The sequence below is a fragment of the Sphaerodactylus townsendi genome, linkage group LG05 (genome assembly GCF_021028975.2).
Source record: "Sphaerodactylus townsendi isolate TG3544 linkage group LG05, MPM_Stown_v2.3, whole genome shotgun sequence".
NCBI classification, from domain to species: Eukaryota; Metazoa; Chordata; class Lepidosauria; order Squamata; family Sphaerodactylidae; genus Sphaerodactylus; species Sphaerodactylus townsendi.
This window is the reverse complement of record NC_059429.1, coordinates 139,233,987-139,260,595: the sequence shown is the minus strand read 5'-3', so window position 1 is coordinate 139,260,595 and position 26,609 is coordinate 139,233,987. Positions and strand designations below refer to the sequence as shown.

The window sequence follows — 26,609 nt, the reverse complement described above, 5'->3', positions numbered from 1 at the left end:
GTGACACGGAGAACTGCTCGCGGATTCCTCTAGGCAACCAAGTGCTGGTTCAGGGTGTGGGGAGGGGGCTACAGAGGGAGCCAGGTGGCCGGGGGCTCCACACGGCCCTGCTGAAGGGCTTTCCCAGCCCTGCTTAGAAAGCAGCCTCTGTGGCCGGCCCAGCACGTGTGCGGGAGGAGGGCAGCAGCCTGCCAGGAAGGGGCTGGGGTGGGCCCACAAAGGAGAGAGGGCCCCGCCTGCCCCCAGGCCAGCCACCCCCTCCTCCTCCTCCTCGTGCCCTGTGGTCCCCACGGGGTTGCTGAGCAGGCTGCTTCCTCTGGAGCAGAACAGGTAGCAGCAGCAGCAGCAGCAGCAGCAGCCAGGCCATGAGGTGGGGCGGGGATCGGGTGCTTTGTTGTTCGACTCCAGCCCTCTGGCATTCTTCCAGGACTGTCAAGGAGGCCGCAGCCGCCACTGCAGCCAGGAGAAGGCGAGATGTTTCCGTGCAGAGTAGGCAGGAAATGAACGAGGATGAAGGTGCTGCTGCTCGGCAGCCGATCCTCCAAACCGGAAAGTCGAGCCGGGCAGATAGCATCTGTGGAGCAAAAGGCTCGGGCAGGGGCGGGAGAGCTGGGCTGGGCCCGCACGGCTGCCGGCAGCGAGGGTGGGGGCGGCTGATGAGAAGCAGAACCGGCGGCTCGGAGGAGTCCCGCAGCTGGAAGGAAGTGGCCATTAGGCACCCCACACCGCCGCTCACGATGAGGGGGCGGAGGGTGCCGCGGCTGAGCAACACCTGAGACTCCCTGCGTGGCACTGGGCCACAGATGGTGCCCAGGGGGCCAGCGCTAGCAGCGGGTCCCACTGAGGGGGCGGTGAGTATCTGGGGAGACAGCCAGGCTGAGCCTCTGGGCCGTGGCACCCAGCCCTGCTGGTATCCCCCCTCCCCCGCCCGCAGGTCTGCAGGGAAGCTGCTGTACATGGCCAGAGAGAGGGAGAAACAGCAGGCATGAGCTCAGGGCCCCCGGGGGGGGGGGCACTGCTGGAGGCTGGGGGTGGGCAGGGAAAGGAGTTCACGCCTGGCTGGAAAGGCCTAAAAGATCAGGAGCCTCAGCAGAGTGCCAGTGACAGCCCCGGGTGGCCCCAGGAAAGGCCCTGCTGCTGCTGCTGTCTCCTGAGCAGTGAGTGGGGCCCCGTTCTGCTGCAGCCCACCAGGGGCCAGTTGGCTGAGGCGGGAGCCGGAGGGCTTCTTTCCAAGGAAGGCAGGGCTGCAGCATCCCCTCTTGCAGGAACCAGCACAGCAACGGCCTCCCTCTTCTCACCCTGTCCTGAAGGGAGAACGTGGGGGCAGGACCCGCCAGTGCTGCAAAAGGCCTTGCATGCCCCACGCCACGTCCTCTGCGGCAAGCAGCGCCGGCTTGGCTTCTCAGCGGAAACTGAAGTCGGCTGCTTCTTCTCTGCTCCCTGACCCCTTTGCCAAAACCCCACGAAGGGGGAAGAGGAGCCACGTCCACACAGGCAGGGGGCTGCCCCACGGATGAGGGCCAGGCAGCGGCAGGGGCAAGGCAGAGGCTCGTGGAAGGAAGGCCTCTGGGCCAGGCACTTGCCTGGAAAGCGGGATGACCCTCCTGCCTGCCTGCCTGCCTGCCTGCCTGCCTGCCTGCCTGCCTGCCTGGCGGCTGCTCCCAGCTGCAGAGAGCCTTGTTGGGCCCCCCGGGCAAAGCCGGAGTCAGTCAGGTGCAGGGACGCATGCAGAAGCAGCACAGTGCCCATGCGGCGATCCTGCGTGCAGCCCTGTCAAGTTACACACGTATACAAGGCAGGCAGCTCAGCTTGGCCTCCCTCACAGGTCTGTTGTGCGCAGTAAAGGGAATAACCCCTGTGGATTCCAACCTGAGCTGCTGGCCAGAGGGCAGGTCCCCGGTCTCATGGGCACACCCCAAAGCAGAAACTCGGCTAATAAATGCCCTCTGATTTGAAAATGCGATCCAGGCACACCTGCAAAGCAAGAGTCCCAATGGAAAGCAGGAAGTAACGCTTTGCCAGACAAGCAGGAAGCGCCCGGTCCTGCCAGTCTCTTCTCCCTCTTCCCCGCCTGGCAATTTCCTCATTATTGGAGATGACTCTTGGCCTTGGACTCCACACGTAGGAAGTCTTGCATGTCATCCATATGCAAGGGAATGTGCTTCCTCTGAGTAAACAAGGAGGACTTCTCCTCCCTCCCACAGCAACACCTCCCAGTGAGCAGGAAAATTGCTCCTGCAGAACCCCAGAGTAGAGGAACTGGCTAATTGTGCGTGGATGCTCTGGCAGGCCTGAGCAGAGGCAGCCTCGCACCTCACCGGGAGCAGAGGTCCCTGGCTGGGCTCCAGAAGGCAGCAAGATGGCAGGTGAGTGCAGGGGGCGTGGGGGGGGGATGGGGATGTCCAGCCCCGCAGCCCCAACACTGTGTCTGCTCTCCATCAGGGAGGGAGGCACGGGGGGCCAGGGGGGCCTCTCTGGATGCCCTTTTCTCCAGGGGCCCCTGGGGGCCCCGACATGCAGCTGCCCAAGTCCTTCTCCTTCAGGTGGAGCTGGAATTCAGGGGGTCCAGCCAGCGGAACTCCACAGAAGGACACTACCTGGCCAGGCTCACTCTCGGAGCGTTCTGTCGAAGGCTTTCGCGGCTGGAGTCAACTGGTTCTGGTGGGTTTTCCGAGCTGCGTGGCGGCCGTGGCTGCAGTCTGGTGGATCTTGTTCCTAACGTTTCGCCTGCATCCGTGGCTGGCATCGACATTCCCTTCTCACTGGACACAGTGTGTGACACACTTCCCTCTGTGAGACACCTCTGAAGGTGCCAGCCACGGATGCCAGCCGAATGTTAGGAACAAGATCCACCAGACCACGGCCACACAGCCCGGAAAGCCCACCACGAGGGGCTGCTGAGTCTTCGGTCTGGGACCCAACCCTGAGCCCACCAAGCGGAGGAAGCCGATCCAACAGCTTCCCACCCACCCACCTTCAACCCACTTCACCCAAACCATCCAGGGGCCTCCCCTCCTTTTCTGCCCCAGATCACCCCCCACCCCCCACCCCCACCCCCCCAGCCCCAGTCTTGCCCAAGTGGGCCTGGTCTTCTTCTGGGATTGTAGCCGAGCCCCAGGCTGGGATCAGTTCACCAGGAGGAAATGGGGGCCATCGAAGGAGCTTCCCCCCCTCCCCAAAAACCCACCCTCCTGAGGATCCACCCCCAGGTCTCCAGAAATGCCCCAGCCTGGAGCTGCCCCCCTCTCCCTCCCCCCCCCCAGTCGGGCAGCCCAGCAAGCGGGGACTTGCCAGCAGCAGCCCCAGCAGAAGGACTGGGTTATGTCTCCCCCGCGGGAACCCCTCAGGCCAACACCTTTCTCCTCACTTCGATTTAATGCTCACAACAACCCTGTGAGGTACGTTAGGCTCAGAGTGAGCAACTGGTCTGGAGTTGGCTGCCAACCTCTAGGTGGGGCCTGGAGATTTCCTGAAATTACAAACCGTCTCCAGACTCCACAGGTCGCTCCCCTGGAGAGAATGGTGGCTTCGGCAGGTGGGTGGGCTCTGCGGCATTCTACCCTCATGAGGTCCCTCCCCTCCCAAGCCCCGCCCTCCTCAGGCCCCACCCACAAAATCTCCTGGACTTTCCCAACCTGGAGTTGGCAGCCCCAGTCGCTGCCCTCAGGTCACCCAGCAAGGACCAAGGACGCCCACAGCCCCCGGGAGGGTCTCCCAGACCCTCTCCTGAGACTCTGACTATGACATCGTGTTGGCTCCTGGCCTGTGGGATCCCGGTCTGTGTGGAAGAGCTGCTGCGTCCCCTTTCCCTGACCGGAAGACACCCCCCTCTGCGCCTGCCTGGCCTTCCTCCGGCTGTGAATGGCAGCGCATCAAAACAATGCAGGCGAAACAGCAGGAGGAAATGCCACACAACCTGGAAAACCCAGAACACCCTCCTGCCCTGCCCTGCCGCCGCCTCCTCCCTGGCTACGGCTCCCTCTCTCCAGCTAAGCTGGCCGCCCCCTCAGCTGCCCTCCACCTCCTTCCCTCGAGCATGACGGGGCAACCCCAAAGGCTCAGAAGGGAAGTCGTGCACCCCACGGTGGTGAGCCAGGGCTCAGGTGCTCCAGAGCTTTGTGAGGCACCCTGAGAAGCCTGAAGTCCCACAGCAAGTGTGAAGTCCGACAAGCACCCCTTGGCGCGCAGTCACCTGTATGCAGTGCAATCCAGGCTTTTCCTTTTGGGTTACTGAGGGGTGGGGGGAGGGGGGCAGCAGCTCCACGCGTTCCTGGCTGCCAGTCTGCGGGGGGGGGGGGGCTGGGGGTCAAGAGCTGCCCTGTGTGGAGCAGGGGTGCTACGAAAGGGCCCCGCGTGTTTCCAGAGGGGACTCCACTGAAGGCGCAGGGGACTCCCCTGCCTCCGTGGTCTGGGAGGAAGGAGAGTCGGCCCCCGGCTGATGGAACCCCTTGCCCCCCCCCCCGTGTGCCACTTCTTGTGCCCTAGAGCTGACCCCAACCAAGATCAACTGGCAGGTCCCAACCAACTCACAGGCGCATCACACCGACCGCTTTGTCTGCTCGGAACTGGTTGTGCGTCGGGGGCAAAACTTCCTCATCACCGTGTACTTCAACCGGCCTCCTCAGTCCGGGGAGACCGTGGCTCTCGTCGCTGAAACAGGTAACCTCCCCCCTTCCCCCCCCCCCCCCGGGGCATCTTCCATATTGTGGGGTGGGGGGTGCAGCTCTTTTGCTCCTGGTCCTGGGACCCTCCACTACTGTGGGTGACAGGAGGGTCCAGGTGGGACCAACAACACACGCCCCCTCATCCTGTCGACCTTTGGGGCTCTGCCTGCCCTTCTGTCCCCACGTGTCCCTGTCAGCACGTGCTCCTGCCCACGGAAGAGGGCTGCCGCTCTCCATGCACCCGGCAACTACCTTCTCATCCTAGCCCAGAGGCTCTTGGATGAGGCCGTTGCGGCAGAAGCTCCATCGGCAGAGACACAGAGAGGCACAGACAGAGGAAAAGAGGGAGAGCAACGCATTTGATGGCCTTCTGGTCCTCTCCTCTCCACGGCCCCTGCAGAGGCGTACTTAGGCAAACTGGAGCTCTGGGCAAACCCTGAGTTTGATCCTCCCCCCCAATGGGCGGCCACCCTCTCCCACTGTGACCAAGCAACGATTTTTTCCACCAGGTCGTTTCAAAGTCACCATCACATTATAGAACATGCCCCAACTCACAAATCTGAACACAGCAATGGGCCATGCCACACAGCAGAAATAATTTTTGGAAAACCTTTTCAAAATGCTTTCAAAATGCTTTATTACCGCTATGAAAACATTTTATGGTGTTGTATCCAGTCCCATCAATTGCTGGAAACCATGCTTTCAATATTTATTTAAAACTGGGGACCCCAGATTTTCCCTTTTAAAGTTGGATTTAAAAGGAGAATCTGGGCTCCCTCGTTTAAGCGATGCTGGAATCCATCCCCAAACAACATCATTTTCGTAGTGTTTTAAGCTAAGGAGGCCAGATTCTCCTTTTAAATCCAGCCTTAAGGGGAGAATCCTGGGTCCCCAGTTTAACTCTTATTGAAAAGTGATATGACCTGAAGACGGATTCTTCCCCACCCTGAAACAGCATCCCTTTCAATGTTAAAACTAGGGACCTCAGATTCTCCCTTTAAATCCATGCCGAAGGGGGTGGATTTAACAACAACAACAACCACAACAACAACCTTTATTAGTCATTGAGAGAATAAAAGAAAGAAAGAAAACAAGCATTGGCAGGAGGGGGTGGATTTAAAAAGAGAATCTGGGGAAATTTAGGGGGTGCCTGCTGTCAGGGGTGCAATTATTAAGATAGCAGCACCAAAATTTCAGAGTATTTTCGTGAGACCCTACTGATGATACCACCCAGGTTTAGTGAAGTTTGGTTCAGGGGTCCAAAGTTATGGACCCTCAAAGATGTAGCCCCTATCTCCTATTAACTCCCATTGGAAACAATGGGGGATGGGGGCACTCCCTTTGGGAGTCCATAACTTTGGACTCCTTGAACCAAACCTCACAAAACCTGGGTGATATCATCAGGAGAATCTCCTGAAAAATCCCTGAAATTGTGGTGCTGCTAGCCTAAAATCTGCGCCCCCTGCAGGCTAAAAATGGAAAAATACTGAAAATACAAAATCCCCCACAAACGAACCTGCAATTTTGTCGCCTACCACAAGGTGGCGCCCTGGGCAGCTGCCCACTTTGCCCAATGGGAGGAACGCCTCTCTCTGTCCTTTCCACCATTCCCTGCCTCCCACAGACCTCTCCCTGCCGGCACCAGGGCACCAGGCTGGGATGCCGTCCCTCCCCCATCCCTACACGAGGAGGCCGCCCCCTGCGGCTAGCTGGCTGGTGCTGCTGGCCAGGGCCAGTTCTGGGTTTTAGGAGGCCCTGGGCAGAGAGTGCCCAGCCCCTCCATGCCTACTACTAGGCCCTCCTTTCTTTCCTGCCCCCCCATACGCCCCCATCCGGTGGTGCCTCCTTTCTCTGCCCACTCACAAATTCTGCCACTACTTGCAGTTTCTGCTGCCCAGACTTCCTGCATGTCCCTTCCTGGGGAGGCTGGGGGGTGGTGGGTACAGCCAGAAGGGCCCCTGCTACCATGGCCGCCAGGCACCCTAAGGCTTGCCGCACCACCTGTGCCCTTCTCCGGCAATGTCAGGCAGCACAGAGAGCGATGCACTGAGCAGCTGGCAGCGGCAGGGTGCGAGCGCAGGGGTCGGAGGAGAGGCCTCAGGAGGGAGTGGGCGGCGTGGGCCCCGCCAGAAGCCGCAGGCCCTCTCTGCTGCCACCTCCCCCAGCCTGTGCTGCCACCGCCCCTGGCCTGAGCCTCCAGTGGGCCCCAGGGCTGAAGGGCTCGCCCGCCCGGCCGTCTCAGGCCTTTCCTCTTGAGTCTCAGGCGTTTCCTCTGCCCCCCTTCTCCCTGGCAGGCCAAGTCCCTTCCGAGGCCAACCACACCCGGACCACCTTTGCTGTTTCCGGAGTACAGGCTGGCGGCGGCTGGAGCGCAGTGCAGAGCCCCGGGGGGGACGCCAACGCCGTGACCTTCTCCATCTCCAGCCCCCCCACAGCCACCATCGGGCGCTACAAGCTGAGCACACAGGTGACCTGCGGCAACAAGGTGTCCACCCGGCTGCTGGGCCAGTTTGTCCTGCTCTTTAACGCCTGGTGCACAGGTAAGGGTCCTGCGTCCCGGGCCCTGCTTGGGCAGAGGTGGGGCTTTCTCTAGCAGGTGGTTTGGTTCCTGGGGGCAGCTCTCTGCAGGGCCCCCAAATCCAGTTCCCGGAGGCAGCAGAAGCCCACTGGGCCTCTGCAGCGGTCCTTTCCAGGCCATTGGGCGACATGAAGGCCTCTTGCCCCACGCCAGGCATTTCTGGGGCTTCTGAAAGGAGGCTGGCCACGCGGCACAAGGGACTCTCCCTCTTTCGGCCCAGCTGTTTCCCAGCGGCTCCTGCAGCAGAGCCAGTCATGCCCAGGTGTGGAAGAAGAAGTCGTGGCCTGGGGTGGTTTTGAAGCACAAGCTACACTCTCCTCCCCCCACCCCAGCAAGTCTGGGGTTCCCACCGTCCATGTTGGGCTTGTCAGCCACCCCAGGCACGACAACTTCCCTGGCAGAAAGCTGCAGGGAAGGAAAAGGGACTCTGCCCTCCAGCCAGGCCAGTCTTGTGTCTTCAGGGGCCGATCCCTGGCACTTCTGTGGGCTGAAAAGGCCCCTTTCCTGCCGCCGCTGCTGCCGCCGCTGCTGCCAACACCAGACTCCTTTGCCCGGCTCCCTGGTGCCAGCGCCTGAGGGGCACGATGCTGGAGGAGGAACTGGGGGCCACTTCTGGGAGGTCCCGGGCGCCTGCTGTGCCTGCCCCCTTCCTCCCAGGAGGGCTTGGTGGAGAAGCAGGTGACCTTGTGGGTGTTTCACCTGGACTCTGGTGGCACCATCCCCAGGTGGCTCGGGCATGTGGCGAAAAATGGGAACTTGGCCAGAAGAACTAGGGCAGGAGGGGGCTCTAGCCAGCTAGGACCAGCTGTCAGGTTCCCCATCATTGGACTTCAGAAAGAGTCCAGAAGCGACAATGGCAGTCTTTATGGAAGTTCTATGTAAGGCGAATAACCATAATTCTCCATAGCCAGACCTGGAGAGCCGACGAAGGCCAGAGTCAGAGGATTTGGCCCGCAGAAACCCCTCCCTCCCCCCTCCCCCCGTTGGGGAAAGGAGAGAAGAGTTTTCTATGTTAGTTAACTCCGTGGGTCACCCGGGAAAGCATCCTTATCTCTGACTACCCAGCACTGTCAGTCTGGAATGTGTGTGTGTGGGGGGGGAGGGGGGAGAGAGAAAGGTGAAAGTTGAGAACAAGGCAAGTCTTGTTGATAGCAGTCAGGTCCCAGGCTGCCCACGGGAGGGCAGTAGTTAGGCTCAGCAGCGGGAAGACTCCACCAGGAGCCACGTGGAAGCTGCGAGGACGTGTCACCTGCAACCAAGTCTGCTTTTCACGTCCTGCCTGTCCCGTCTTTGAGTCCGCAGAGCCACAATGCTGAGTGCTGCCTGCTTGTGTGGGAGGGGAGGGGCGATGGCCAATTGCTCTGCTTTCCATCCAGAATCTATGCAACACCCCCCCCCCCTAATGACAGTGGGGGCAGAAGAGCTCCACATGTAGACCTCAGCTGAGAAAATAACTGAAACTCTTCACTATAGTCATAGACTCATAGAGTTGGAAGAGACCTCAAGGGCCATCAAGTCCAACCCCCCAGTGCCATGCAGGAACACACCATCCAAGCACTCCTGAAAGATGGCCATGCAGCCTCTGTTTAAAAACCTCCAAAGAAAGAGACTCCACCACTCTCCGAGGCAGTGAATTCTACTGTCGAACAGCCCTGACAGTCAGGAAGTTCTTCCTAATGTTTAGGTGAAATCTCTTTTCCTGCACCTTGAACCCATGACTCCGTGTCCTGGTCTCTGAGGCAGCAGAAACCAATGGTCTACCAACTGGTCCAATGTAAAATTCCCCCCACTAGTCCAAGCCTAATTTTTAGGTCTGGATTGACCCATAAATGTGAATGTCGCATGGGTCCAGCTGATGCGGTCATGACAGCGTGCCCATCGCTCCCTAGCTGCAGATTCTGATGCTGTTTGATACAGCCCCCCACCCCACCCCTTGGCTTTCCGAGTTCATGGCCCTCATGACAGCGTCCTCTATTTGTCCTGCTTCTGGGCCCTGCCCTGCTTTGCTGTGGTCTCTCCCAAACCTTTGTGTGTTTTTAAAGATACCAATTAAAGCACCCTTAGACACCATGTGGACAGGAGAGGCTCACTTGTTCAGGTCCTGCCCACATTGGGAGTATTTTCCTGGGTCACCATCCCTGGCCACAGTGTATTTACCTCTCAGCTGGAGGCCTTTTCTAATTAAATTAGGAATGGGGGTGTTGTGGGGTTTTGTCTGGAACGTGAGCACTGACGTTTCACCTGCATCTGTGGCTGGCGTCTTCAGAGGATCTGATGGCAGTAAAGCAAGTAAAGATCCTCTGAAGATGCCAGCCACAGATGCAGGTGAAACGTCAGGAGAAAATGCTACTGGAACACGGCCAGAGAGCCCGGAAACCACACGACACGCCCCTGTGATTCCAGCTGTGAAAGCCTTTGACAATACATAAAACTAGGAATTGCTAGATCACTACAGCATTATAGGATGGTAACAAACTATCGCAACCATGTACCACTTCCCAGTTTTAATGTTTTAAAAACAAGTCTCTAGCCTTATCATGGTGAAGTTAAGGTGCAGGCTTCATATTTCTCCTTATAAGCTGCAACAAAAAGGGCTAGAGATATACTTTGTTTAAAAATGAAAGCTGGGAACTGGTACATTGTTGCAGCTGATTGTTATGACACCATAATGGTGAGCTGACGGCTCCTGATTTTAATGCCCAAAAGGCATCTAGTGGAGGGGGGGCGGGGGATGGTTGCTGCAAGCGTCCGAGGCCAAGCACAGGACAGCTGCTGCCTGGTTGCCTCCTCATTTCTGGCAGCAACGACTGACCTCAGAGGAGAATCCCTGGGAAACAGCCAGGCCGGCCGGGAGAGCGTTCTGCCAGTGCTCCTCTTTCCGACCCCAGGGCAGGCCAAGGTGCTGAGCCCCAGGCTGCCGCCAGCCCTTCTCCCTCAGCCTTCCCAGGTGAATTACGACCCGTCACTGCCTCAAAAGCCACAGAACTCTCTGCTGCCAAGCCTGGGCGTATAGCCGTGTTTACAAACTTCTCTTGCCAGAGATGTACAAGGTGAATACAAACAGGGATTTTAAAAGTCTGAACGTTTTTAATGCACTTGTAAGGAACATTTTTCTTACATGATTTCTTGCCTCCAAGTTCAGTATCCTGCCCTCTGCACTCCCAGCAGGGGCAAGGAGATTTTCAGGATCATGTTACAGGTAAAAGTGAGCCTTTGGGGGGGAGGGGCTGCTGCCCCTGATTTGTGGGACTGGCCATCTGGTTCTAAAAAGAAGCACTTATGTGGAAGGTTTCAACCTTGTCTTTGAAAAAAATGCATAGGTGGATCTGGCCATTGTTCCCATGGGGCTGCCTTCCCACCCCCCCTTCCCCTTGACTTCCACCTTGGCTGGAGGGGTCCAGTGGATTATCCACATCCCATCAGCACCCATAATGGGAAACTGTCAGGCTAGAAAACCACACAAAGAGACTATTGAAGGATCCTCCTGAGGGCCGTTGTGTTTCTCCCAGGCCTGCTCTCATTTGCCCTGGCAGCTCTCCTGGGGTTGGGGACCTCGGTCCACTTGGCTGCCTGCGGCCAATTCCCGCTTCGCAGGGGCCTCCAGTCACCACAGCTCTCCGTCCCACAGGCGACCTCGTCTTCCTCCCAAACGAGGCAGAACGGCAGGAGTACGTCTTGAACGAAAACGGAATCATCTTTGTGGGAAATGCTAACTACATTGAAGCACGAGGATGGTACTATGGCCAGGCAAGTGTTGAATGTTCACAGGTGGGGGGGAGGCACAACGCACTGCGCACATACTCATGGACTTCTGAGGCATTCACACAGCCCACACACACAACTTGAACGCTCTAGGGTTCCAAAAGGGACTGGAAAGACTCGCCATACAAAATGGTGTGCAGGGGTGCCGGGAGGAGGCAAGCAGGTGTGTGCGTGTGCGTGTGCATGCGTGTGTGTGTGTGCATATGAGGGAGGGAGGGAGGGAGGGGAGAAGGAAACCTAACACACCTGGCATCAAGGGGGCTGCTCAGGTGTGACATCGGGGGTGTCATTCACAAAATCCTGGCAGGTTCAATCGGGTTTCTTTCGTGTTTGGTCTGCAACGGAAGAAGTGCATCTAAAGGCCGCTGCGTGCACACAAAAGCTTATACCAAGAATAAGCTTTGATTGGTCTTGAAGGTGCTGCTGGACCCTCTCTTGGTATCTCCTGTTCAAGGAGACCGAGGGAAGGGAAGGGTGGCGGCCGGCCATTTTCATTCCATCTGTTCCAGGTTTCCCGGTTTCCCTTCAGTGTCAGGGTACACTTGGGCCCTTCCTGGGGTCTCCCTGGTTTTTGTCTGATCTTTTTGTCCACGGCCAGGAAGGGGGAGGTCTCAGGGCTGAAAACACCTGGGGGGCTATGAGGGGGACTTGTGGGGATGCTGCCACTTGTGCCCTCCCTCCTGAGTTAAACGTGGTCAGGGGGAGGGGCAGGGGCAGGGGAGGCAGGGGCAGGAGACAGTCTCCATTTTCAGTCCTAAGAGAGGAAATGACAGGTAGATACTCATCTCTTGAAGACAGGGGTGCTCTGCTGGCTATCGGGGGCTGGCTTTGAGATCCCAACCCTGTTCTGGAGATGCCCCCTTCCTGGCTACCTACGGCTCGCCAGCACAATGGAGGCCCGAGTCTCTCCTGGAGGGGTCTGCATGGGAGGGGCTTCTCTGAGGCTGCCCTTTCTGCTTCCAGTTCCAAGACAGCATCTTGAACCTCTGCCTCCTCCTTCTGGATCTGAGCCTTTATCACCGCCAGGACTCAGCAGGAGACACGTCCCGCAGAGGTGACCCCAGATATGTGGGGCGAGTGGTCAGCTCCATGGTGAGGCTCCCGTGCCCCCTAAGGTGGGGACATCCCCCCTCACACACACTGCAGCTTCTAGAGCCTGTCTGAGCAGCTCCAGATGGGAAAATACCTGGAGGCTTTGTGGGTGGAGGGGGGGAGGGGAGGGTCTGTAATGCCAACTAATCTCTGTCATGTGGAGATTAGCTGTAATAGCAGGAGATCTCCAGTCACCACCTGGAGGATGGAAACCCCACCAGCAGCCCCCTCCCTCCCTCCCCCTCACTCCTTTGTGGCTTCTGCCCCTCCCCCTCCAGATCAATGGCAACGACAACGACAACGGTGTGCTGGAGGGGAAGTGGAACGCAGACTTTGCTCACCACGAGAACCCCTCCCGGTGGGACGGAAGCGTGGCCATCCTCCGGAAGTGGCGGCAGGACAACTACAAGCCGGTCCAGTACGGGCAGTGCTGGGTCTTTGCAGGGGTGGCCGGGACAGGTACGCTGGGGGCAGCAGCCTCTCTCTGGGCTGGGCTGGGCTGGGCTGGGCTGGGCGGAGGGTAGCAAGGAGATGGAGCCAGCCGGTCCACTTGGCCTTCATCTGCTTCTCCTCCTCCTCCTCCTCTCTTTTAGCCTTGAGATGTCTGGGGATACCCACTCGGCTGGTCACCAACTTCAACTCTGCTCATGACTCAAATGGAAACCTGAGCATTGACAAGTATTACGACCCTGCAGGAAAGTGTCTCAAGATCAGCCAGGACTCCACATGGTAAGTGCAGTCTATCCCGGGGCTGGGCAGCAGGTGGGGGGGGGGGCGTTCCTTGGATCCCGGCAGTTCCCTGAGAACTTAAAGAGGAACTCCTGCATTGTGGCAAGAGGGTCGCCAGGCGCATCATCAGACAGACGGATGTACTGCCTTTTGCCCTGGGGCTCAGTCTGGCTTGGCGGGGGTGGGGGTAATCATCCAGTGTCACAGCGAAGATCAGTCCCTGTCAGAAGTGGAAAGTAAAGCCCCGCCCCCCGAAAGAGACACAGGACCCTCAGAAGAGAGCCAAGAGGGTACGTGATCAAACAACAAGGGGAAGATACATCTCTTAGAGCTGCCACGGTGTGGAGCCACAGACTACCGGATCTGATTGTCATTTCCTCCATATGAAGCCTGCTGGGTGACCTTGGGCCAGCCACAGTTCTCTCTGAACACTCTCAGCCCCACCTGCCTCACAAGGTGCCTATTATGGGGTGGGGATTGTGATTGGAAGTCACTCTGAGACTCCTTAAAGGTAGAAAAACATGGGGTAGAAAAACCAACTCTTTTTCTTCTTCTTCTTAAAGTAGCCCCTGGGGGGGGGTTGTGCGTGGGGGGGGGGAGGAGATAAATGCCCCTATTTTGCAGCACAGCCACTTTCCAGAGGAAGAGCTTTCTGCTCACTCGGCCCTGATTGGCAGCACCCGCGCTCTCTGGCATGACGCTTCAGGGCCCCGCGGGCAAGACGCTGCTCTTCCAGACAGTCCCAATCCCGAGTGACACAGTGGAGCTGGAAGGCAGCGGGCGGGGGGGGGGCGGGGAGGAGTCTTGCGTGCCTCGTGGTCAACATGCCTGGATCCTCATTCCAACCCTCTTTGCAGCTTAAAGAGCCCTTGGGAAAAAAACACTCCAATCCGAAGTCACCTCCCTGCCAGGACATTTTTCATTTCAAAGGAGTCAGTGGCCTCAGGAGCGTGCGGCATCTGGCGGGACTGGCAGCAAGGAGGGGAAATTAAGATAACAAGATCCTACATTTTAACGTGCCCCCTCCTCATCTTGCTCTCCCTCTCTGGGAAATGGCTGCTGGTTGGAGTTCGAAGCAGACCAGTCGCCTGGTCCCAGATCCGCTTGGCCATTTCCAAACGAGTGTGTTTCTGCACAGCTGGAGAGTCCCAAAAATGGAGGGGGCTCTACTTGCCCAGGGCATGGCCTGATCCTGCCACTCTGCCTGACGTTCACCCCCAAAAGCCAGCTTCATAACCTTTCCAGGGCTTAGGTTCCAGAGGGACCTCCCAAGATGAGAACATAAGAACATAAGAACAAGCCAGAGTCCATCTAGTCCAGCTCTCTGCTACTCGCAGTGGCCCACCAGGTGCCTTTGGGAGCTCACATGCAGGATGTGAAAGGAACGGCCATCTGCGGCTGTTGCTTCCGAGCACCTGGTCTGTTAAGGCATTTGCAATCTCAGTTCAAAGAGGATCAAGATTGGTAGCCATAAATCGACTTCTCCTCCATAAATCTGTCCAAGCCCCTTTTAAAGCTATACAGGTGAGTGGCCATCACCACCTCCTGTGGCAGCATATTCCAAACACCCATCACCCGTTGAGTGAAGAAGTGTTTCCTTTTATTAGTCCTAATTCTTCCCCCCAGCATTTTCAATGGATGCCCCCTGGTTCTAGTATTGTGAGAAACAGAGAAAAAATTCTCTCTATCAACATTTTCTACCCCATGCATAATTTTATAGACTTCAATCATATCCCCCCTCAGCCGCCTCCTCTCCAAACTAAAGAGTCCCAAACGCTGCAGCCTCTCCTCATAAGGAAGGTGCTCCAATCCTTCAATCATCCTTGTTGCCCTTCTCTGCACTTTTTCTATCTCTTCGATATCCTTTTTGAGAAGTGGCGACCAGAACTGAACACAGTACTCCAAGTGCGGTCGCACCACGGCTTTATATAAGGACATGACAATCCTTGCAGTTTTATTCTCAACTCCTTTCCTAATGATCCCCAGCATAGAGTTTGCCTTTTTCACAGCTGCCACGCATTGAGTTGACATTCCCATGGAACTATCCACTAAGACGCCCAAATCCCTTTCCTGGTCTGTGACTGATAGCACGGGTGGCTGGCCCAGGCAGGCAAGCAGAGGGCCCCGTTAGGGCAACCTCAGGTCTGTTGGTCTGGCAGAATGACCACGTTCAGTGGCACTCTTTGCCACACCAGCTTTACAGTACACGAGGACCCAGCCAGAATGACACGAGGCCTCTGCCAGGACCTCCCGGTGCGGCTGCAGGTACCCGGCTGGGCTGGCCATTCTTCCCAGGGGCGCCTCTGGGACGCAGGTCTCGTTCCCAGCCCAGGAGAGGGTGGGGGCTCCCTTGGAACATGCCCCCAGCCGGGCGTCTCTGTCAGCAGCACCAGGCAGCCCCCCCCCCCCCCCGTGGCGGCTGGTGACAGGCACCCGCCCTTCCGCTCTCTCCTGTCTCCAGGGACTATCACGTCTGGAATGAAGGCTGGTTTGTGCGAAGAGACCTCGGGACGACGTACAGCGGATGGCAGGTGATTGACGCCACCCCGCAGGAGAGGAGCCAAGGTGAGGAAAGCCCCCCTGGGGTCTGTAGTTGGGAAGGCCCCCGCTTTCTCTGCCCAGCTGCGCCTTGACTCCGGCATTGTCCTCATAGGGGTCTATCAGTGCGGACCAACGTCTGTCCAGGCCGTGAAGCAAGGGGAAATACAGCTGTCCTACGACACGACCTTCGTGTACACAGAAGTGAACGCGGACATCAACCGATACGTTGTCAATAAAGATGGATCCAAGGTCCGAGCTTATTGCGACACTTGCTCCATCGGCGTTCACATCAGCACCAAAGCCGTGGACAGCAACCAGCGAGTGGACATCACCCACAATTACAAGTACCCAGAAGGTCAGTGGTGGGGGCCCCTGGTGCTCCTTGGAGTCACCTTGCTGCTGCCTCTACTCTCTGCTCTTGACCTCCAGCATCACCTGGAAGATTTTGCAGGACAATCATCTGGGGTGATGGAGGGCATGGGGGGGGGGGCTGGGAACCCCCACAACAGAACTGCCGGGGTGCCATCTGAGGCACCAGCTGAGCTATGAAGCAGCCAGGTCTTCTGCTGCTGGACATAGTTTGACACACCACTGCACTTGTGCTAAAGCTTTCCAAAGGAGTTGTGTTGTAATCCGGAAATGACTCTTCCGATCCACTGGGGTCTGCTGGGAGATCAGATCTCCCTTGGGGAAGACATTCCCAGGACTGCAACTCCCCCTGGTCTGTCCCTCTGGCCATTTCCTCAGTGGGGCAGCCCAGGCAGTTGCCACCATCGCAAAAGTCACACAAAGGGGGAAACCTCCCCTTTCCCCCCACCCCCCTTGTGCAATGCAAACATCAAAACGGGTTCAAAGCACGGCTTCTGCCCCTGACTTGCTTGCAAGAGGTGGAAAAGCTCCCTTTCTGTGAAGCTGGTCCCCCAATCAGCTGTGAGTCGACTTCTGGCCAGATTTGCTCAGCTCCGTGCAATCTGAACATATCCCCAATCACCACGTAGCCTGATTGTGAGCATCCAATAAATTTGTCTGCCAAGCAAGTTCACTGAGAAATTTGCAGCATTCCTATCCCAACATTTTGAGCCAGAGCGACAGAGATTTCGCACTGCTGCAGCTCAAGGGGAAATTCCAGAAACCCCATAAGTGAGGAAGCTCCTCATCCCACATTGGGGGGGGGGGGCATCTTGCAGTCTGCGTCGGGGGAGTTCCCTGGGAGGAGCCTTGCATTGATTGCCAAAAGCCTGGCACTTGCAGCTGCGCTCTTTTCTGCTTGGTTTCCTCCTCCTGGTGCAAGGGAGCAGGTGGGAGCAGGTGAGAGAAAGCCAGACTCCCCCCCCCCCCCGTGCAACCTCTGAAGAGCCACGGGGCCACGGGGCGATGGCTGGCCGACCGGGCGTCCCAGGCTCCTCAGTCCCTGGCATCTGCTGCTGAAAGGGACGCGGGAGAATGTGGGGAAGCCCCTTCTCTGCCCGGGACCCCCTGCGAGAGCCGCGGCCACTCTGAGCCGGCAGGGCTGACCTTGGGTCTGATCCAGTGATAGGCGGCTTTGTGTGCTGGGCAGGGGCCGTGTGCCTCAGGGGCGGAGCGCCTGCTTGGCGTGCAGAAGGTCCCGGGTTCGGTCCCAGGCATCTCCAGGTGAAAGGACCAGGGAGCAGCAGGTGACAGGAAGAGATTTTGTGACCTTGGACAGAAGACTGGTCCGGCTAGTCCGGTGGGCTGATTCAGTCCCAGGCGGCTTCCTGTGAAACCCACAAGCTCCCTCAGCATCAGTGGGACCCGCCGCTCTTCCCTCTTGGGGAGGGTTTTAAATTCGATATTTGCTGGGCGCCGTTTTATTGTTACTGTATTAACTGTAGTTTTAGTGGATTTTTAGCTGATCGCAAATGGAGTTGGGTATTTATTATCTGTAAATTATTTATTTGTACTGCCATTTGCTCCACCTGTTCTGGGGTTGGGTTGGGTTATTTGCGTGGGGAAGTTTGTGTTGTACCCTTTTGGGATAGGGCGGTATAAAAATCTGACTAATAAATAAAAATAAATAAATAAATTGGGTGGGACTGCTCAGCAGTTTGGGGGCTTTGGGGGCCAGGCAGGGGGCCGGGGGCTTCAGGCTGACGTTCCCCTTTCCCCTGCAGGCTCCACGGAGGAGAGGAATGTCTACAAGAAGGCCTGTTCCAAGCTGCCGCGATCCAGCAGCGGGCCCCGGAGCACCCTCGAGGGCGAGTCGGCCAACTTCAGCGCGCACCCGGAGCTCTACGGGAAGTTCAGGCTGGCTCAGCCCCCCGTGCTGGGCAAGGACGTTGAACTCATCCTCACCATGGCCAACTTGTCTCTGCTGCCAAAGACAGTCACGGTGAACCTGAGCGTGTCGACCGTCCTCTACACGCGCACGGCAGTGCAAGAGATCCTGAAGGAATCCACCACGGTCCATTTGGATTCCCAAGAAGGTAACAGGCGCTCAGAGCCAGAGCCACGGGAAGCTCTTGTTGTGATGTTGCTTATGAGGAAGGGTCTGCCCTGCCCAGGGTGCCTGGTGGACTTGCATGCCCCCTTGGAAAGGCCGGGGGCCGGGGCAAGCAACACAATATGCAGCTCACCAGGTTGTGCCTAGTCTCCCGTGGGCCCAGCTGGTGGCCCCCTCAGTCACACAGCGGCTGCAGGGAACGTGTCACTGTGGACACCCGCAGGAGCCACGGAGACTCAGGACAGTGGCGTGGGGGCAGCAGGGGCTCCCCCCTCCCGCTCCTTTTTCCCGAGCAGAAGCGGCCTCCGTGCAGAACCGTTTGTGTAACTGTGGAGCTGGCAAGCAGTTTTCCAAGATGCACAGCCCAAAAGTTATGCACCTGATAATACCCTGATTAGGCAGTAAAGGCTGGGGGGGAAAGGGGGGGGTCAGGAAACCCCTCCCCATCTCTTTGTTTCTGAGTCAAATTGGCTCCCAAAGGTCTAAAGGGCGATGTTCCCTTCAGCTGTTGTGGGAACCCCCGTCCAGGACCAAGAGAACCCAGACCCAGCCTGTCAAACACACGTCCCCCGCATTTGGCCCCCAGAGAGCCCTGCTGGCTCCTCTCCCGCCCAGATTCCTCAGGGCTCATGTGCATGAAGACTGGGGGGCCCTGGTGGTCAGCACTGCCGTGCAGTCGGAGAAGGGGCTACGCGCACGCACGCACGCACGCACGCAAGATGTCTTGTCGTGACCTGAAACAACCCCCCAGAAACTGGGGAAACTTAACTGGTTCTGCTGGGCGACGAGGGGCAGGGGGTGGCTCCAGTGGGATAAGTCCAGGCAGCAGATTGGCCCCCGTGTGCCCTGCAGTCCTCCCTGGGCCCCACGGAAGCCCTGGAATCTCAGCCCAGGAGAGATGGGGGGCACCTCCCTCAGGTGTTCAGCCCCTTGGACAGGTAATGACTGCAGAGGAGAGCATGGACAGAGGGCAGAAATGTCTCCACAAGTTGCCACCACCCACCTTCCCTCTGAATGGGAATCTTTGTTGCACGCACGCACACACGCACACACGCACGCACCCGCTACCAGCCCTGCTTCAGGCAAACCCCCGGGTTCCTGGTGAGGAAGCTGGCCCGAGGCGGGGTCAGGCTTCCAGAGAGGGGAGCAGCAAGCAGTGCTGAGCCCTGGGGCCGGAGGGGGAGGCAGCCCTGGTGCTCAGCCAGCCCTGGTGCCCAGGCCAAGGCGAGCTGCGAAGGTGGGCAGCCGCTGCTTGGGGACGGGCAGCCTGGTCACTGGTCCAGCTCAACTGGGCTGCTGGGCCAAGGGAAGGAGAGCACTTCCAGGCGACCGTCCCAGGGGAGGGCCAAGGGGAGGGCCCCTGTGGTTGAGCTGGCTGGCAGTGCTTGGCAGTACTGAGATGCTTGCAGGGGAGGGATGGACGGGATGGACAGCCTCTTCCCAGTGAAGGCATCCGTGAGAAGGGGGGAGCTGTGTGGGGATGGCATGGATGGGCTGCGGAGAGAGGGTCTGCGTGGGTGGTCTGCTCACAAGTGCTCTGCCGCTCCCCTTTGCGGAGGTGGGGGTGTGTGTGCTTTGCTGCAGGTTGAGCAGCGCAGGTTGTACTCTGAATGAGCGTGGCATTGTGGGTAAGCTGCCCCAAGAAGTGGGGGGAGGAAAACCCCTGGCAAAATCCCCAGGTGGAAGCAGCCCACACTGTTCTCGTCAAGATTCAGGGAGGGGTCTCAGAGGCTGGCCATTGGACCTCCATGTTGGGAAGAAACAGTGGGTCTCCGTTCCCCCGCTGGGGGCAGAGGGGAAGGAGTAGTTGAGGGGAACAGGAGGGAGAAGGAGGGGTGGCCGTGGCCCCCAGAGGGAGGGCTGCTGGCAGGGAGGGGGGGGCTGGTCCTCGTGGCCGCCAGGTGACCGTGCAGCTGGAGACAGGTGGTTGCTCCCCCTTGCAGAGAAGCACATCCCCTTGCGCATCACCTACGGCCACTACGGCGCATCCCTGACGGACGACAAGAAGATCCTGGTGACGGCCTTGTGTGACGTGCTGGAGGGCGTGAAGCTGCTGGTGGAGAAGGCCATCACCTTGGAGAGCCCGGAGATCTCCATCACGGTAAGAGCCGCTCTCCCCCCCAGCACGACTCCTCCTTCCGCCCGCCGCGGGGAAATCATCCGCCAGGCCAGGAAGGGCGTGTCTGCGTTGACGTAATCCAGAAAGACACACCTGTCCCCTGAGGAGGTGCAAGGGCCACGGATGTGTGGACGTCTACAGGTGGGAGCCCCCTCCCCCACGAGTGGTTCCCTCCCATCCCACAAGCCCTGCCTTCCTCCTGCAAGTGATTCCCAGGAATCTTCTGCAGCACCTCTGAACAGTGGTGGGATCCAGTAGGTTTGCACCACTTTGGCAGAACCGGTTGTTAAAATTGTGCTTGTAAACAACCGGTTGTTAAATTATTTGAATTCCCACCGCTGCCTCTGAAGCGATCTGGCCTTGAAAGGGCCACCAATTGGCTGTGAGCTGATAGCACAAAAAGCCCAGGGGAGCGTGTGCAGAGGGGGGGGGGCTGAAGGCTGGGGGCAGCAAAGGGCCGGGGAAATAACTGCGTGCCCCCCCCACAAGGAAGCTCCGTGCTCCCAGCAGCTTCCAAGCACAGAGTAGAGACCTGCCGCTTCTCGGCCACCTCCAGAACTTTGGCCCAAGGCAAACGCAGCAGCAGTCCGGTGGGGGCTCCAGTGTGTGGGTGGAGTCGAAGGACTCTCTGTTGTTGGCTGCGGGGGGTGGGGGGTGGCTCTTGAACAGGTGGGAAGACCTCCAAGAGGGGCCCCCCTCCCCCAAGTCAAGCAACTCTTCCCTCAAGCCCCTCTTGGCCACAGCTGCTGCGGCAGAAGGCCCTTGCAGAAGGCCACCAGAAGGGCCAGCTTTGGCTCAGCACAGCCCTTCTAGGAGTCTGGCCGGGCCTCTGCGGAAGCTGAGCTGCAGGAGAAGGCCCAGACCGGCCATGCTTCCCTCGGGTGCCCCAGGAGCCTCGGCCTTGGCCTGCCTGCTCAGCCTTCGACCTGCTCCTGAGCACAGGGCGGCGGGGGTGGGTGCGTGGGTGGGTGGGTGGGGGTCTGTTTTGCACAGCCCCCTTTTCTCCCGGAGGCCTGACCCAAGTGGCTCCCTTCCCTCCCCTGTCCCGCTGCAGGTTCCCCCGCAAGTGGAAGTCAACCTACCCACCACGGTGGAGATCTCCTACACCAACCCCCTCCCGGAGCCGGTGGACGACTGCGTGCTGCTGGTGACGCTCATGGGCAAGGCCGTCAAGATCAAGTAGGTGCCTCTGGGGAGGGAGGGGGGAGAGCGCCAAGTCCCGCCCCACATAAGAACGAGCCTGCTGGATCAGACCAGAGTCCATCTAGTCCAGCACTCTGCTACTCGCAGTGGCCCACCACTTTGGGAGCTCACAGGCAGGATGGGAAAGCAATGGCCTTCTGCTGCTGCTGCTGCTTCTGAGCACCTGGTCTGCTAAGATTGCTTTGCAATCTGAGATCAAGGAGGATCAAGATTGGTAGCCATAGAGTGACTTCTCCTCCATAAATCTGTCCAAGCCCTTTTTAAAGCTATCTAGGTTAGTGGCCATCACCACCTCCTGTGGCAGCATATTCCAAACACCAATTCCCACCCGGACCCAGGAAGGACTTACACCCCCCACCCCCCCACCACAGTCAGGTCTCCAGGGAGCCTCCTCCTAGGATGGTGCCAGAACTCCTTGCCCCCCCATCCCCCCCGCTTGTCTTTCCTTCCCCTTCGCCCCAAGAGGACTTCTGGCCCTCGTTCTAATTGGCCGTTCATACATAGGCATAGTCGGGTTTCAACATGAACAGAACACAGGACTTGGGACGTGTGCCCCTCCCTTTCCTCTCTTGTGAAGGAGACTCAAAGGGGCTTTCAGACTCCCTTCCCCCACAACAGACACCGCTTGGCAGAGGCAGGGCAAACTAGGGGGAGACCATATTGACCCGGCCCCCAAGGTACCGCTTGTAGGAACAGGAGTGCAGAAGTAGATGCAGCTTCTACAGATGAGAGTCCACCGTTCACGTGGAAGAGTGGGGGGAGCAAACCAGCTGCCCTCAGCCAGGACGCCACGCTGGCTCTCCAGGCATGCTGACAAGGGACCGGGGGGGGGGGGGGGGGGGCCCAGCGGCAGAGCCTCCGCTTCGCACACAGAAGGTGCCCGGTTCAATCCCCGGTGGCAGCATCTCCAGTTAAAGGGACCGCTGGGCAGTAGGTGGTGTGGAAGCCCCTCCCCTGCCTGAGACCCCAGAGAGCCACTGCCAGACCGGCCTTGACGGACCAGGGCCGTGTCGTGGGTTCAGTCGTTTTTAACGAAACATTAAAAAGCCTGCCAGCTGTCAGTGACGGAGCCAGATGTGGCCCTGAATGCAGGGCTCGTGTGTGTGTGTGTGTGTGTGTGTGTGTGTGTAAATCCAGACCTCCCCCTCTTTTCACAATTTTTTTGCAAACCAGCTCTGAACTTCCCTTGCCCTGAAAGCCCCTTTTGGCTCCCTCACCATCTCTCTTCCTCTCTCTTCCCCCCTGCTTAGTGTGGCCGGACTGGCGCCTGGGGAGAAATCCAAAATCTACTTTGAGTTCACACCCCGCACCGCCGGAGGGATGCAGCTGCACGTGGACTTCTCCTGCAACAAATTCCACCATGTCAAGGGTTTTGTGCTCATGCAGATCACGCCTCCCGCCTCCCAGTGATTTGGGGGCGGGGGGGCGGCTGTCCCGTTTCCAGGCCAGCCTGGAGGACGTGCTACTCCGGCACGACTACTATTAAAATCCTTCACCCAGCAGAATAAGCCTTGGGTGTCTGGTGTGTTGTGGGGAGGGTGTGGTTTTGTTTTGGCTGTGTGTCCCTCTCCTTCCAAGGAGCCCACCAGCCCTACACAGCTGCTGACCCCTTCAGCCCCGGAGCAGGCAGGGACCACCACTGGCTGCCACCACTCTGGCTCAAGGGCTGCTGGGGAGCCCTCAGAACACCCCCCCTGCCCCCTGCCCCCCTCGGCCAGCTCCCTCTTTGGTCAGGTGGTGCCCTTCTGTACAGCCAAACAGGAGGCAGACTGAGAGAAAAAGGAGACAAGTTTATTAAGCAAATACTATCATAATCAAACAGCTGGGTTTGACAGGTTGTGGTGGGTTTTCCGGGAGGCTGTGTGGCCGTGGTCTGGTGGATCTTGTTCCTAACGTTTTGCCTACATCTGTGGCTGGCATCTTCAGAGGTGCATCACAGAGAGAAGTCTGTTGTACCCTGTGTCCAGAGAGAAGGGAATGTTTGGGGTTCATTTTGTCCATGTCCCAGGGTGGGGGACCAATCAGTAGGTGTTTGGGTGGAATTTGTAATGCAAAGATATGGTTGATAGCCTTGTGTCTGGGTTCGAGTCCAGTGTGGCACCTTGGAGGCCAACATGAGACTGCGGGTAGAATCTTTGGGAGACTTCATCAGACATGAGAACTTTGAGTCTTGGAAGCTCCTATTCTGAAAACCTGGTTGGTCTCTGAGGCCCCCCTGGACCCTGATCCGGCTGCCCTGCCGCTGACCAACACGGCCCCCCTCGGAAATGATAACAACTGAGAAAGGAAAAGGATGGTTGTAAAAATGAAGGGGGATTAATACGGGACGTGTTATGGACTCCCTGACCTGGGCAGCTCCGGCCAGCCCAATCTCGCCAGCTCTCAGGAATCCACCACATGGATGTGAGACCACCCAGGAGTCCCAGGGGCACTTATGCAGAGGCCGGCTGTGGCAAACCACCTCTGCTCGTCCCTTCCCTTGAAAACGCCATGAGGGGGTCCCCATAAGTCAGCTGTGATTTGACAGCTGAGAAGGACATCGCAGACACTCAGACAGAAGAGAAGTGGGCTGGAAAACAGTGAGATTCGCTTGCTTGGTTCTTGCTACTATATCACTGTCTGGCCCCTGTTAAAGCAGACACTGCCTCCCAACGGCCTTGGGTTTGGGGATCCACCCCCTCCAAAGAAGCCCCTCTGCTGATCGCCCCCCGGGAGCAAGCCGTCTCCCTGCTGGGCAGGGCCTTATGTGTGCACGCTCTCTCTCTCTCAAGGTCCCGCCCCCTCAGCCACGATTGGCTCCTGCTTCCCCTGAACCCCGCTGCCTGGGAAATGCCAGCATGCACAGAAATGGGTAGCCAAGTCCCTGCAGAAGGGAAAGGCCGTCTCGTTCCTCTTTCACAGGCCGAGGGGTGGGCCTCTCCTCGCTCACAGGCAGCCCTCCCCCAACTGAAAACACCTTCTCTTTCAACAGACGCAAACCCTGCAGCCGTCCTAGATGCCAGATTTGCCCCAGGATACGCTCTGGGAATCCTGTTTGGGGGCCTAGTCGCATCAGCTGCACCACCCAGGGCTTGAATCCCTGCCGTCACGTGCCAGCAATGCCCTTCCGCTGGACACACTGGACAGACGTGTCTGTGTAAGAGAATCAGTGGACACAAATCTGACATAAGGACTCACAACATCCAGAAACCAGCAAAGGAGGCAGGGCAGGGCAGAGGCTCACTCTCCCTGGACATGCTGCTAAAGGCTTAGAAGGTACTGCTCAATTCTTTAAAAACCCTTCAGAGGGAATATACAATGTGAAAGAACTGGAACTCGTCAAATAACCTCAAAGAATCAGAGAGCTGGAAGGGGCTACCTGGCCATCCAGCCCCCCCCCCCCCGAATGCAGGTTCAGGTACCTGGCGGCAAGTGTTTGTCCAGGTGCTGCTTCACGATTGCTCGTGGGGGCATTGGGGGGGGGGGAGTTCACCACCACCCCAGGCAGCCCATTCTACTGCTGAACTACTCTGCCTGGAAAATGTTTTCCGAATTTCCAGCTGGGGCCTTTCTGCCCATAATTTCTGCCCATCTCAGACCAGGTGCTTAGGAGCAGCAGCAGCAGAAGGCCCTTGCTTTCACCTCCTGCAGGTGAGCTCCCAAAGGCACCTGGTGGGCCACTGTGAGTAGCAGAGGGCTGGACTAGATGGACTCTGGTCTGATCCAGCAGGCTAGTTCTTATGTTCTTAATTCAAGCCCACGATTGCGAGCTCTGCTGCTAACAGGAACAGCTCCCTGCCCTCCTCGAAGTGCCGGTCCTTAAAATGCTTGCAAGAGAGCCATCGTGCTCCCCCCCCCCCCACCTCTTCTCCAGACAAAACATCCCCTCCCTCAGCCTTTCCTCCTGGGGCTCCTCGGTGGTCTCGGTGGCCCCCCCTGGCCACTCTCCATTCTGCCTGCATCCTTTTGGAAGTGAGGCCTCCCGACCGGCACGCAGGACTCTGGGGGCGCCCTGATCAGTCCGCCCCACACAGGCCGTTCCAGCTCCAGCAGAGACCATCTAGAGTCGTCCCACAAGACCTATTGACAGACATTTTGACTGGCTGCTCTTAACAGGTTTTACCAGAGGAGAACCTCACGGCAGCATCTGCTGATGTTCGCTGACACCTGATCCCCCGGCTTCTGGGCACCGACCTCTGCCCCTCTCATCCATCATCCCTTCTTTGTAGCTGCTAATCCGGCTTCAGACCCCGCAGGGGGAGCGCACCCTTTGAAGTTCCCTGACAGGCTTCACTCCAAACCTTGATGCTTCTGTTTCCACACACAGATGCTGTCATCTTCCCATCTCATCTCACCTGCCCAGAGAAGTGAGCTCTGACTCACAAAAGCTCATGTGGAAATAAATGCGATTAATCGTCCAGGAGCTGCTGGGACTTTTGTCTTGTGGTTGCTCCACCCCTCAGCCTCAGGCCTGGGAGCGCAGCAAGGTGTCACTCGGCCCCATTCCTCACTCGGAAAGTTCACCTCTCCCCTCCCCCTTTGCCTCCTGTTCTGCTGTACCTTGCAAAAGGTGTGAAGATTTGGAGGTGAGGGTGTGGAGGCTGGAGAGGGTGGGGTTTGGGGAGCGGAATACTACAATACTAGAACCAGGGGGCATCCATGGAAAATGCTGTGGGGAAGAATTAGGACTAATAAAAGGAAACACTTCTTCACGCAACATGTGATGGGTGTTTGGAATATGCTGCCACAGGAGGTGGTGATGGCCACTCACCTGGATAGCTTTCAAAGGGGTGGTGATGGCCACTCACCTGGATAGCTTTCAAAGGGGCAGATTTATGGAGGAGAAGTTGATCCATGGCTGCCAATCTTGATCCTCCTTGATCTGAGATTGCAAAGGCCTTAGCAGACCAAGTGCTCGGGAGCAGCAGCAGCAGCAGAAGGCCATTGATTTTACCTCCTGCATGTGAGCTCCCAAGGGCACCTGGTGGGCCACTGTGAGTAGCAGAGAGCTGGACTAGATGGACTCTGGTCTGACCCAGCATATGTTCTTTCTGATGTTCTCATGGAAGGACCTCAGCAGAGTTCGTGCCACAGAGTTGACCCTCCAAAGAGGCCATTTTCTCCACGGGACCTGATCCCTCCTGTCTCCTGGAGATTAGAGGGGGACAGAGGAGTTCCCCGGGCCCCACCAGGTGGTTGGCAACCTATTGCTGTACGTCAGCCACCAGAGAGGCAGTCTTCTTGCCTCCTGGTTGCCAGACATCCTGAGCCTGCCGGGGTCCCTGCTGGGGCTTGGCCACTCCTCCTCCAAAGTTGTGAACTTTCTGGGACCATCTGGCTGACCACAGTTGCAAAGAGCACGTGGGCTTTGCTGACCCTTGACGTCCAGAGGAGCAGCAGAGTGCAGAGGCCTCCCGGATCTCTCTCTCTCTCTCCCCACCGTGCTCGCATTCTGCTTCCTGCAGACCTCGGGAAGTGCCG

At 58.1% G+C, this 26,609-nt stretch overlaps 1 protein-coding gene across 2 annotated transcripts; it reads left to right on the top strand.

Moving 5' to 3' along the window:
- Window positions 1-287: 287 nt before the first annotated feature.
- On the top strand, window positions 288-22,654 carry LOC125432844 (protein-glutamine gamma-glutamyltransferase E-like). 2 transcript variants are annotated; one of them, XM_048496894.1, is made up of 14 exons: window positions 288-330; window positions 2,205-2,366; window positions 4,486-4,659; window positions 6,959-7,204; window positions 10,871-10,989; window positions 11,968-12,096; window positions 12,375-12,555; window positions 12,690-12,825; window positions 15,287-15,390; window positions 15,479-15,721; window positions 17,499-17,810; window positions 19,771-19,928; window positions 21,001-21,125; window positions 22,400-22,654. In XM_048496894.1, the coding sequence occupies exons 2-14, from the start codon at window positions 2,360-2,362 to the stop codon at window positions 22,557-22,559; spliced, it is 2,094 nt and encodes a 697-aa protein (XP_048352851.1). In that variant the 5' UTR covers window positions 288-330; window positions 2,205-2,359; the 3' UTR covers window positions 22,560-22,654. The 2 variants fall into 2 exon arrangements, with proteins under 2 accessions (XP_048352851.1, XP_048352850.1); XM_048496893.1 differs by lacking the exon at window positions 288-330 and adding an exon at window positions 415-851.
- The last annotated feature ends 3,955 nt before the right edge of the window (window positions 22,655-26,609 follow it).

Bases quoted from the DNA above. Each gene is read 5' to 3' on its own strand.
- LOC125432844 (XM_048496894.1), top strand. The intron at 7,205-10,870 runs GTAAGGGTCCTG...TCCGTCCCACAG, and splicing joins CTTTAACGCCTGGTGCACAG to GCGACCTCGTCTTCCTCCCA. The intron at 21,126-22,399 runs GTAGGTGCCTCT...CCCCCTGCTTAG, and splicing joins GGCAAGGCCGTCAAGATCAA to TGTGGCCGGACTGGCGCCTG.